The sequence below is a fragment of the Setaria italica genome, chromosome II, assembly GCF_000263155.2.
Source record: "Setaria italica strain Yugu1 chromosome II, Setaria_italica_v2.0, whole genome shotgun sequence".
Lineage (NCBI taxonomy): Eukaryota > Viridiplantae > Streptophyta > Magnoliopsida > Poales > Poaceae > Setaria > Setaria italica.
In genome coordinates, this window is record NC_028451.1 from 13,553,994 (window position 1) to 13,565,719 (window position 11,726).

The 11,726-nt window shown below is 44.8% G+C and overlaps 1 protein-coding gene and 1 long non-coding RNA gene across 12 annotated transcripts in view; one reads left to right on the top strand and one right to left on the bottom strand.

Moving 5' to 3' along the window:
* The first annotated feature begins 9,381 nt into the window (after window positions 1-9,381).
* Window positions 9,382-9,737, top strand: LOC111256223. The gene is made up of 3 exons (XR_002676229.1): window positions 9,382-9,415; window positions 9,542-9,640; window positions 9,720-9,737. It is a non-coding gene; the product is annotated as an uncharacterized LOC111256223 (long non-coding RNA).
* Window positions 9,738-10,954: 1,217 nt separating this feature from the next.
* LOC101784104 (protein RCC2) overlaps window positions 10,955-11,726 on the bottom strand; it is a 9,503-nt gene continuing 8,731 nt past the window's right edge. For 7 of the 11 annotated variants that reach the window (XM_022824028.1, XM_012844046.2, XM_022824027.1 and 4 more), the window contains one exon: window positions 10,955-11,389. In XM_022824028.1, the coding sequence (XP_022679763.1) occupies window positions 11,371-11,389 (19 nt within the window). In that variant the 3' untranslated portion in view covers window positions 10,955-11,370. The remainder of the gene's footprint in view (window positions 11,390-11,726) is intronic. The other 4 variants (XM_014804768.2, XM_012844044.2, XM_012844043.2 and 1 more) reach the window with 2 other exon arrangements.

The window sequence follows — 11,726 nt, forward strand, 5'->3', positions numbered from 1 at the left end:
ACTGTGTTTTGTGCAAAGGCTCATTTGGTTTGTGTTGACGCCAGATTTCATCACTAGTAAAATTGGCGCCAAGAAGAGAGGGAATTGGAAAAGTACAGTTGGGAATCGGCCGAATGGTGCTACAGTACAAGATCGGCCTGTTGGGATACGAGGTAGGCTACGCTAGCGCAAATCAAAATTTCTACCGCGTATAACCAGGAAGAACTGCCGTATAAGGATCACGGGATTACCACTCGACGCACTACTGGTGCGGAAGATGTAGATATGCGTCGGTGCAGTGAGGACGATCACGTAGTCGTACGTAGTCGATCAACGTAGTCGTACGTAGTCGATCACGTCCAGCAGCTCCTCAGCAGCTCGTCCACGTGCACAGCAAGATCGCCTCCGGTGCCGCGGCTCGTCGTCGGCTCGTCGTGGCTCGTCGGCGGCTCGTCGATGGCTCGTCCAAGTGCTGCAGGTGCAACACCTCCAAGGTATCCACACGTGCAGGGAGGAAGCGTCGCAAGCCAGATTGCTAGATCCGCGAGTTGCAACAGGCGAGGGCGTGGGAGGCGCGGCAAGAGTGTTCAGCCAAAAAGGTGTGTAACCCTAGGGCGCCCCCACCCCTCTATTTATAGGGGTTCCTGATGGGCCTCTGGATCCGAGGCCCATTAGTACTCCTAAACCTAATCCAACTCGGATCAGATCCGAATTGGGCTTCCAGCCCCTTAAGTGTGTGACCCTATGGGTTCGGATACGTATAGACATAGCCCGAGTACTCCTACTTGGCCCAATAGTCGGTAGCGGCCTCTAGCAAGACGTGCCAACTCCTATACGCATACGAAGATCATATCAGACGAACCATCACAACATAATATACATGCTATTCCCTTTGCCTCACGATATTTGGTCTAGCTTCAAGCCGACCGCTCTTTCTCGATCCTGTGATTCGGAATCCCTTTGTAGGTTAACTCTTAACCGTACGTAGCATGGCCATGCATTTTCGGATCCGATCACTCGAGGGGCCCAGAGATATCACTCTCAATCAGAGAGGGGCAAATCCCATCTTGATTGACCATGTCTCATAGCATGCTTCTTGACAAACCCGAAAGCTACCTTTATAACTACCCTGTCACGGCGTAGCGTTTGATAGCCCCTAAGTAGGTCGATCCACATCTAGAATACATGCGACAATCTCAGGTCTAAGGACAAAGCGTATATGTTGTTTAAAGAGAGAACTACTTCTCGTGTTGGGTCAGTCCTAACACATGTCTCCACATGTGTCCACATTATTAGTTCAACATCTCCATGTTCATGACTTGTGAAACATAGTCATCAACTAATACATGTGCTAGTCTAATATTCATGTGTGTCCTCACATGAACTCCGACTAGGGACAACTTTAGAATAACCATACAAGTAAAGAGTTTCACATACAATTCACATAATTGCAAATCAATTCAAGTAGCCTTTAATGGATATTCAATGAACACAATATACAAATCATGGATACAAATGGAATATCATCATCTCTATGATTGCCTCTAGGGCATACCTCCAACAGTCTCCCACTTGCACTAGAGTCAATCTAGAAGGTACCTAATACCCATAGCTCTTACATGCGCATCATGCTTAGCCTGCGGGAGTGGTTTTGTCAACGGATCAGAAATGTTCAGATCCGTGTGTATTTTGCATATCTTGATCTCACCCCGGTTAACAAAGTCTCGAATGAGATGAAATCGCCGCATTACGTGTTTGTTCTTCTGGTGGTTCCTTGGCTCCTTTGCTTGCGCAATTGCCCCATTATTATCACAGTAGAGATTCAATGGGCTGGACGCATTCGGGAACACACCAAGCTCAATGAGGAAATTCCTTATCCAAACACCTTCCTTCGCGGCTTCTGAAGCCGCGATGTACTCGGCTTCTGTCGTAGAATCGGCCACCGTCTCCTGCTTGGAACTCTTCCAACTAACAGCACCACCATTCAGTGTGAACACAAATCCTGATTGTGACTTTGAATCATCTCTGTCGGTTTGGAAACTAGCATCGGTGTAACCTGTTACAACGAGCTCCTCCTGACCTCCATAGATGAGGAACATATCTTTAGTCCTTCTTAAGTACTTAAGATGTTTTTCACCGCTGTCCAGTGACTCTCACCTGGATCAGATTGGTGTCTGCTTGTCATACTTAGCGCATATGAAACATCTGGGCGAGTACTTATCATTGCATACATGATAGATCCAATAGCCGAGGCATATGGTACTCTACTCATGCGATCCCGCTCATCAGCAGTCGAAGGACACTGAGTCTTGCTGAGATGTATGCCATGTGACATAGGCAAGAACCCTTTCTTTGCCTCTTCCATGCTGAACCGCTTCAACACTTTGTCAATGTAAGTATCTTGGCTTAAACCTATAAGCCTTCTCGATCTATCTCTATAGATCTTAATACCCAGAATATATGCCGCTTCCCCTAAGTCCTTCATCGAAAAACTATTTTTCAGTGAAGTCTTTACGGACTCAAGCATAGGAATGTTATTTCCAATCAGTAATATGTCATCCACATATAAGATTAGAAATACTACAGAGCTCCCACTAACCTTCTTGTAAACACAAGACTCTTCTTCGTTCTTGGTGAAGTCAAACCCTTTGACCACTTCATCAAAACGAATGTTCCAACTCCTAGATGCTTGCTTCAATCCATAAATGGATCTCTGAAGCTTGCATACCTTTCCAGCATTTTTCGGATCGACAAAACCCTCGGGCTGTATCATATACACGTCCTCAGCTAGGTTTCCATTCAGGAAAGCTGTCTTGACATCCATCTGCCATATCTCATAATCGAAATATGCAGCTATAGCTAGAATAATCCGAATGGACTTAAGCATCACTACGGGCGAGAAGGTCTCGTCGTAGTCAACTCCTTGAACTTGTCGGAAACCTTTTGCGACAAGTCGTGCTTTGTAGATGTGAACATTTCCATCCATGTCCTTTTTCTTCTTATAGATCCACTTGCACTCTATGGCTTTAACACCATCAGGCGGGTCAACCAAGTTCCAAACTTGATTGTCTCCCATGGACTCTATTTCGGATTGCATGGCACTCTGCCATTTTTCGGAGTCTGGGTCCATCATTGCTTCTGCATATGTCGCAGGCTCATCATTGTCCAACAATAATATTTCTCGCATTTCGCGGAGCCTTGCCGACCTTCGTGGTTGTGGCGGTGCTTCTCTTGCCATGGGTATCTCAACTTGTTCTGCTACGTTAGCATCACTCATTGATTCTTGCCCGATTGGCTCATCTTGAACTTCTTCAAGATGCACTGTCTTTCCACTCTTTTCTCCTTTGAGAAACTCTTTCTCTAGGAAAACCCCGTTCCGAGCGACAAACACTTTGCCTTCTGATCGGTTGTAGAAATAATATCCCAAAGTTTCCTTTGGATATCCCACGAAAATGCACTTATCCGACTTGGGTGTGATCTTGTCCGACTGAAGTCGTTTGACAAACACTTCACATCCCCAAATCTTTAGAAAAGACAAACTAGGAACCTTTCCAGTCCACATCTCATATGGTGTCTTAACTACGGATTTAGATGGTACCCTATTAAGTGTGAAAGCTGCTGTTTCTAGAGCGTATCCCCAAAATGACAACGGTAGGTCCGACTGGCTCATCATTGATCGAACCATGTCTAACAAAGTTCGATTACGTCGCTCGGACACACCATTTCTCTGAGGTGTTCCAGGCGGCGTAAGTTGTGGAACAATTCCGCAACTCTTTAGATGATTGCTAAACTCGTGGCTCAAATACTCGCCTCCACGATCAGATCGTAAGGCCTTAATTTTCTTGCCACGCTGATTTTCAACTTCATTCTGAAATTCCTTGAACTTTTCAAAGGTTTCAGACTTGTGCCTCATTAAGTAGACATAGCCATATCTACTAAAATCATCAGTGAAAGTTATGAAGTATTGGAATCCTCCTCTAGCCGTCGTGCTCATTGGTCCGCATACATCACTATGTATGAGTTCCAACAAGTCTACTGCTCTCTCAGGAAATCCTGTGAAAGGTGTCTTGGTCATCTTGCCTAGCAAGCAAGCCTCACATGTCTCGTATGATTCAAAATCAAACGAAGTTAGAAGTCCATCAGAATGGAGCTTCTTCATGCGCTTATCACTTATATGACCCAAACGACAATGCCACAAGTAGGTAGGACTCAAATCATTAGGCTGAGGCCTTTTAGCACTTACATTACAGACAGGTGAACCATCAAGATTTAAAACAAACAATCCATTCACAATGGGTGCAAAAGCCATAAACATATTATTCTTAGAGATCACACAACCATTGTTTTCACTCGCAAATGAATAACCATCCTTCATCAAACATGAAGGAGATAAAATGTTTCGACTTAAACTAGGAACAAAATAACAATTATTCAACTCCATAATAAATCCTGACGGGAGGTGGAGTTGCATCGTCCCGACGGTCAAAGCAGCAACTCTTGCATTATTGCCCACGCGGAAATCAACTTCTCCTCTTTCCACGCTTCTACTTCTTATCATTCCCTGCATCGAATTGCAAATATGAGCAACCGATCCGGTATCAAATACCCAAGAATTAATAACTGTATCAGCGAGAAATATGTTGTCTATAACATAAACAACAAGCGTACCTGAGGTAGAAGTACTCTTACTTCCGCCGTTCTTCAACGAAGCTAGGTACTGCTTGCAGTTCCTCTTCCAGTGACCAAGTTCATGACAGTAAAAGCACTCTTTATCTGGAGCAGGTCCAGGTCCAGCTTTAGCCTTGGGCGGTGGGTTTGGCTTGGACGTTCCAGCCTTGCCCTTCTTCTTCCAAGAATTGCCCTTCTTCTTAAAGCTGGGCTTGTTCTGTATCGCCATCACATGGCTGGTACTAGCGCTTTTCTTAATGTCAGCCTCTGCTGTCTTGAGCATACCACACAGCTCATTCAGACCCTTCTCCGTCCCATGCATATGGTAGTTCGAGATGAAGTTCCCATAGCTAGCCGGAAGAGATGAAAGAATGAAATCAGTGGCCAACTCTTGGCCCAGTGGGAAGCCTAGCTTCTCCAACCGTTGAGTGTAACCAACCATCTTGATTACGTGTGGTCCTACTGCTGCGCCTTCTGCTAGCTTGCTCTCAACAAAGGCCTTAGACACATTGAACCTTTCAGTCCTGGCCTGTGTTTGGAACATGTCTCTAAGTGCCACGATCATATCGTGCGCCTCATGGTTTGTTTCGAACTGCATCTGCAGCTCGGGTTCCATGCAAGCAAGCATAAGGCAGCTTACTTCAAGGTTAGCATCACATGCCTTCTTGTAAGCATTCTTAGCAGCAGCGGGTGCATCCTCAGCAGGTTCTTCTGGTAGTGGGTTGTCTAGAACATCTTCCTTTTTCTCAGCCCTGAGAACAATTCTCAGGTTGCGGATCCAATCCGAGTAGTTTGTTCCATTCAACTTGTCCTTCTCAAGGACCGAACGCAAAGCAAACGATGTGGTGGTGTTGCTAGGTGCCATTTTAATCTACAACAAAAGTAATGCAAAATACACTAAGACAAACGTATCCATGATAGAGCAAATTACATTAAACTATTTTAACAGAATCTACTCCTACTAAAATCAATATCCCTCTATTGAAACTTAGTGATTCAGGATCCACAACTAACAAGTCTACTAGTGAGCTTTAGCATCACCGCTAGCAAACGAGGTAGATCGGTAAGCAACTTTTGCTAATCATATCACATATGACTCCTGTTGTTGGGTGACATCTCTATGTCTCGGCGCCCAACCTTTATGCCCCAAGGTCCTTAACCGTTAAGATGACCTCGTTAAGCAAACCAACCCTTATGCGTGTAAGTGTCCGACACAAACCCGTCTAGTCAAGGAAAACTAGTGGCACCCTAATTTCATAGACCCACCACTAATTGTACAAGACATGGGACGGTGCAAGTCTTAGTTGGGAGGGCATACTAACTTAAACTTTGTGAGGGATCGTTCTACTTCTAACATCACAGCATGCAGAAAGTAAAACATAAACAGAATAGCATTCACACAGTTGTGACACAGTATGGCCCGTTTTTCATATGGTGATCTCCATCTCCATAGAACCTGTTCACCATGGTGATCTCCATCTCCATGTTCCATGTGCGCCATCCTCCTGGTGATGAGTCCTCCAAGAACTAGAGCATGCTATTACGCCTAATAGCTAGTAAATAATCTAGTAATGAAGATTACATAGTTGCTTGGATCATCACAGACTGGTACGCAGACCATTAATTACAATAAAGTGACAACACATATGGCTCCTGCCGTGTTGCCGTACGCGCGACACGCAGGTCACGAATTAGTTACACACATGCATCACATACACAAGGGGCCATACTGATCACAAGATACATGCATACATCCTGCAAAATAGAGTTAGGCGTCCTAACGTTCCAAACTTGGGAGGCCCAAAACTCCATCTTCCAAGCCGAATTTGGGAAATCTAATTTCGCCGAAAACGGCGAAGCGGTTGAAATTCACGTGTAACTTTTTCTGTAGATCAATTTTCGTATAGAAATCGCCCCGATCCGAGATCGTACCGAAAAGTTACGGCTGATTTACCGAAGCATGCGCATACGGCAAAATCCCGACCCCGGCAGTAGATCACATCTACTATTGCACATCTAATGCGCCTGGCGTATGACCCTGGATCTCGATTTGACCAATCATATTGATCTTCCCTCACTGCAACTGGATTTACGTGTATCACTTAACTCCGATGGCGGAAACCGACCGGTAGGAGTATGTCGTTACACTACCATTGCAGCAAGGGCACGAAATCAGGACATAGATCAAACAGAGAACTCGCATATCTCCATATGCACACATCCCGAATCCAAAACTAAGCAGCTAAGGCTCTTGATACCACTTTTGGGATACGAGGTAGGCTACGCTAGCGCAAATCAAAATTTCTACCGCGTATAACCAGGAAGAACTGCCGTATAAGGATCACAGGATTACCACTCGACGCACTACTGGTGCGGAAGATGTAGATATGCGTCGGTGCAGTGAGGACGATCACGTAGTCGTACGTAGTCGATCAACGTAGTCGTACGTAGTCGATCACGTCCAGCAGCTCCTCAGCAGCTCGTCCACGTGCACAGCAAGATCGCCTCCGGTGCCGCGGCTCGTCGTGGCTCGTCGGCGGCTCGTCGATGGCTCGTCCAAGTGCTGCAGGTGCAACACCTCCAAGGTATCCACACGTGCAGGGAGGAAGCGTCGCAAGCCGGATTGCTAGATCCGCGAGTTGCAACAGGCGAGGGCGTGGGAGGCGCGGCAAGAGTGTTCAGCCAAAAAGGTGTGTAACCCTAGGGCGCCCCCACCCCTCTATTTATAGGGGTTCCTGATGGGCCTCTGGATCCGAGGCCCATTAGTACTCCTAAACCTAATCCAACTCGGATCAGATCCGAATTGGGCTTCCAGCCCCTTAAGTGTGTGACCCTATGGGTTCGGATACGTATAGACATGGCCCGAGTACTCCTACTTGGCCCAATAGTCGGTAGCGGCCTCTAGCAAGACGTGCCAACTCCTATACGCATACGAAGATCATATCAGACGAACCATCACAACATAATATACATGCTATTCCCTTTGCCTCACGATATTTGGTCTAGCTTCAAGCCGACCGCTCTTTCTCGATCCTGTGATTCGGAATCCCTTTGTAGGTTAACTCTTAACCGTACGTAGCATGGCCATGCATTTTCGGATCCGATCACTCGAGGGGCCCAGAGATATCACTCTCAATCAGAGAGGGGCAAATCCCATCTTGATTGACCATGTCTCATAGCATGCTTCTTGACAAACCCGAAAGCTACCTTTATAACTACCCTGTCACGGCGTAGCGTTTGATAGCCCCTAAGTAGGTCGATCCACATCTAGAATACATGCGACAATCTCAGGTCTAAGGACAAAGCGTATATGTTGTTTAAAGAGAGAACTACTTCTCGTGTTGGGTCAGTCCTAACACATGTCTCCACATGTGTCCACATTATTAGTTCAACATCTCCATGTTCATGACTTGTGAAACATAGTCATCAACTAATACATGTGCTAGTCTAATATTCATGTGTGTCCTCACATGAACTCCGACTAGGGACAACTTTAGAATAACCATACAAGTAAAGAGTTTCACATACAATTCACATAATTGCAAATCAATTCAAGTAGCCTTTAATGGATATTCAATGAACACAATATACAAATCATGGATACAAATGGAATATCATCATCTCTATGATTGCCTCTAGGGCATACCTCCAACACGGCCGATGACTTCTGCCTCGCTTCGGATCGAACGCGCCGGGTTCCCAATCGGTTGCCTTTTGCCGATAAGGAATCGGCCGATTAGGAGGTTGGGTTAATTGGGCGTGTATGGGCTTGGAAAGGAATAGAAGGATAAGGGGGAGATCAGCCCATGAAGCATATAATAACCAACCTAGCACGAATTGTGCTTGTAAATATTCGTTTTCTATTTGAATTAGGGATAGAATTCTAGTTAGTTAAGGAGTCATCTGTACGGGGCTCTAAATAGCTACCTTTGTAAATCTGTAATCATCAACAAATCAATACAACCAACTACTTTTTCCTCGTACTTACTTTCAAGCAGGCGACTTCGCCAAATACTTTCTCTTTTCACGAGCTCGTACGGGTTGGCAGGGCTGCATCAACTTGATCTCCGGCTGATCTTGTAAGTTCCGTTTACCGAGTAATTTCTAAGCTTTAACTTCGGGCGCATCGCTGTTGTTTCGTTTAGATTTATTCACCAGTTATCGATATTTACTAGAATCATAGGTTTTACCTGTCTTTCTAGTTTTATCACCAGTTATCCAGCTAGGAATTGGCAGATTCGGCTTTCTTTACGTTCTGCTATTAAATTCGCTTATTTTGCATATTGCCGATTAGATCTATTCCTAGTGTTGTTACCATAGCATTGTGTCGATTACTCCAGTAGTTTTTTGTCTACAAGGCTACAGTGATCGGCTGCCTTATAGCCGATTTCTTTATTACGGTAAATCAGCCGATTCGCTGATAAGCTCTCTCGAGATCGAAAATTTAGCCGATCGTGATTTCTGAACCTGACACGTATTCTCCCTTGCCAATCAACAGGTCAGATTGGCTGGTACGCCGCGCGAACCACACCAGGGCAATCACCCGAACAGGAGTTAAGCAGATTCTCCCGGGTCGTGTGTCGGACACTGAGGATTCGGTTGACCGATTTCTAGCGCCAACAGTTTGCTAACCGGTTGCTTATGTACAAGATTGTTCAATTTTCAGTTCGATAGCTTGTGCTACTTCCGCCTTTGTGAAACCTCTTTGCCGTGCACTTGATTGCAACTATGATCCATCTTCGGGCCCAGCAAGCTGGAGGAGAAGCAGGTGAGTGAGTGAATCCACGGCCTTTGCCTCATGCCTTTCTGTTCCTGTTACTCGGTCTGTTACTCGATCTGGCAGATGGTGTGATGTGAAGTTACATGATGGATTTGTGTGTGTGTGCCTGTGGAGGAGAGCAAGGTGCTCAAGTTCCTGGGCTTCATGTGGAACCCGATGTCCTGGGTCATGGAGGCAGCCGCCATCATGGCCATCGCGCTCGCCAACGGAGGAGTAAGTGATGATTCTCACAGCGGGTGTCTTGTTGGAGCCGTGGGTTCTGAGGGTTTGATGTGTTTTGCTGATTTTTCAGGGCAAGCCACCGGACTGGTCGGACTTTGTTGGAATCATCACTCTGCTCATCATCAACTCCACTATCAGTTTCATCAAGGAGAACAATGCCGGCAATGCCGCTGCCACTCTCATGGCCCGCCTCGCCCCAAAGGCCAAGGAGTGTTTTCTAGAGAGAATTGTTTTGTTAGTATTGACCTCGGAACTGATTTTTATTTTTCTTTTCATGAACATGGCAGGACTAGAAGGGCTTCTTTTTTACTATATTGATATTTCACCTCTTTTCTATATCTCTATTTAATGTTAAAGTATTTTGCCACCAATTTTTGTCCATCACACAGAATTGGTAAAAAAACGAAGAAAAATCGACTCCCACCACGTGAACCAAATCACGGAGTGCAAAACCGGAGAAAAACAGCCTCTGTAACTCGAAATCAAAAGAATAACCGCATCCCCTAGCTGTACTGCCCCTGAACCAGAGGAAAACCACGACCCCACCTGTGAACCACCCTCGGGAAAAAAGTGAGTAAAAATCCTCACCCGCCGAAAGGAAGAAAAAGGAAAAAAAAAACGAGTACAAATCCTTAAAAAAGAGGAGCCCGGGTGGATTTCCAATTCAGTCTTTCAACTACCCAGGAAGGTCTTGAACTGTATTAGATTATATCTATTTTTTTTGCCTATAGCAACTTCTTGGTTAAATGAATAATTATAGAAACATAATGAGTATTCAAATAGAAGGAAACATGTTAATTCAAATTTTTATTAGAAAAAGAGTAGAGAATTCATTGAGTGTAACAAAAACTAGGGTATAGAATAAAAAATAATAAAAGTAAATACAAATACAATTTGACCGTAGCAACCCATAGGCATCTTGCTATCGATACCTAAACACGTTTTAAAAACCTTGCACTAACCTTGCACTCATGACACACTAGAAATGCATCGGCATAAATGCAACATACAAAACAACCTTATTTAATTTAGAAAAACAATCAGTGATTTTTCTATACTAAATTTCCTATCAAGAAAATAAATGATGGATTTTTTAAATTATGAGAAAATCGTTGTTTAATTATTCTTTCTAATCACATCCTAAAATCTAAAAATTTCAAAGTGTGATCAACCGTTTCATACCGCGTAGTAACCTAGATTGACATCAATAGAAAAAACAGATGCACATGCCGAGCATGACTTAAAATCAGATCCTACCCTGCATTTGGAAAAGAAAAAACAAAAAAAAAAGGAAAAGAGGCAAAGTGAGAGGCAGGGGTGGGGCTGGAGGCATTGCAACCAAAATGAAATCTTCAATGGTTGAATTACATCAGGTGTTTGAGACCACATCAGATGTTGAACTGTTTACAATACTCGACACCAGAGCAGATGATCATTTTCATGCAGCGTGTTCGGCTGGCTGCTGCTGCTCGGCTCTCTGTCGCAGCAGCTGTAGCACGCAAGCTGCAGCAGGCAGCAGCTCTCTGCTGCTGCAGCAGCAGCCAGCCCAACGAGCTCATGGTCTTCCTCGTTTTCCTCTCTTTCCACCACCTGAGCTTCCAGCTCCTGAGGCAGGGCTCTCAGTTTTCTTAGGGCGGCCTCTGCCCCTTCTAGATGGCTTCAGCTCAGGAATTGACAAATCTCCCCCGGCTTTCCCTCGATGATCCTCTTCAGATGCCATCTCAGTTTCTTGCTCCTGCACTGCATTGATGAATTCAAATCATCCACAGGATATGGGAAATAACAAAATGTAAACACAATGATAGCAATTAACCAAGTTTGAATTGCAGGAAAACTCAATTTTGGTTGCCTAATCACAGAAAAGATGCCACAGAAAGATACAAAAAATCAACATCATAACTCATAAGTGCACCATAACAGGGGTGGATCTAGTGTGTGTGTATGTGTGGTGGTGGGTTTCTTTTTTTTTTTTTTGTGGGGGGGCCGGGACGCGAGAGGGCACCCGTGTGGGTGTTATATCTCCCTCCTTCGAAAACCGAAGATCTTAAATATCCCGAAAATTCTTCCACAAAAAACC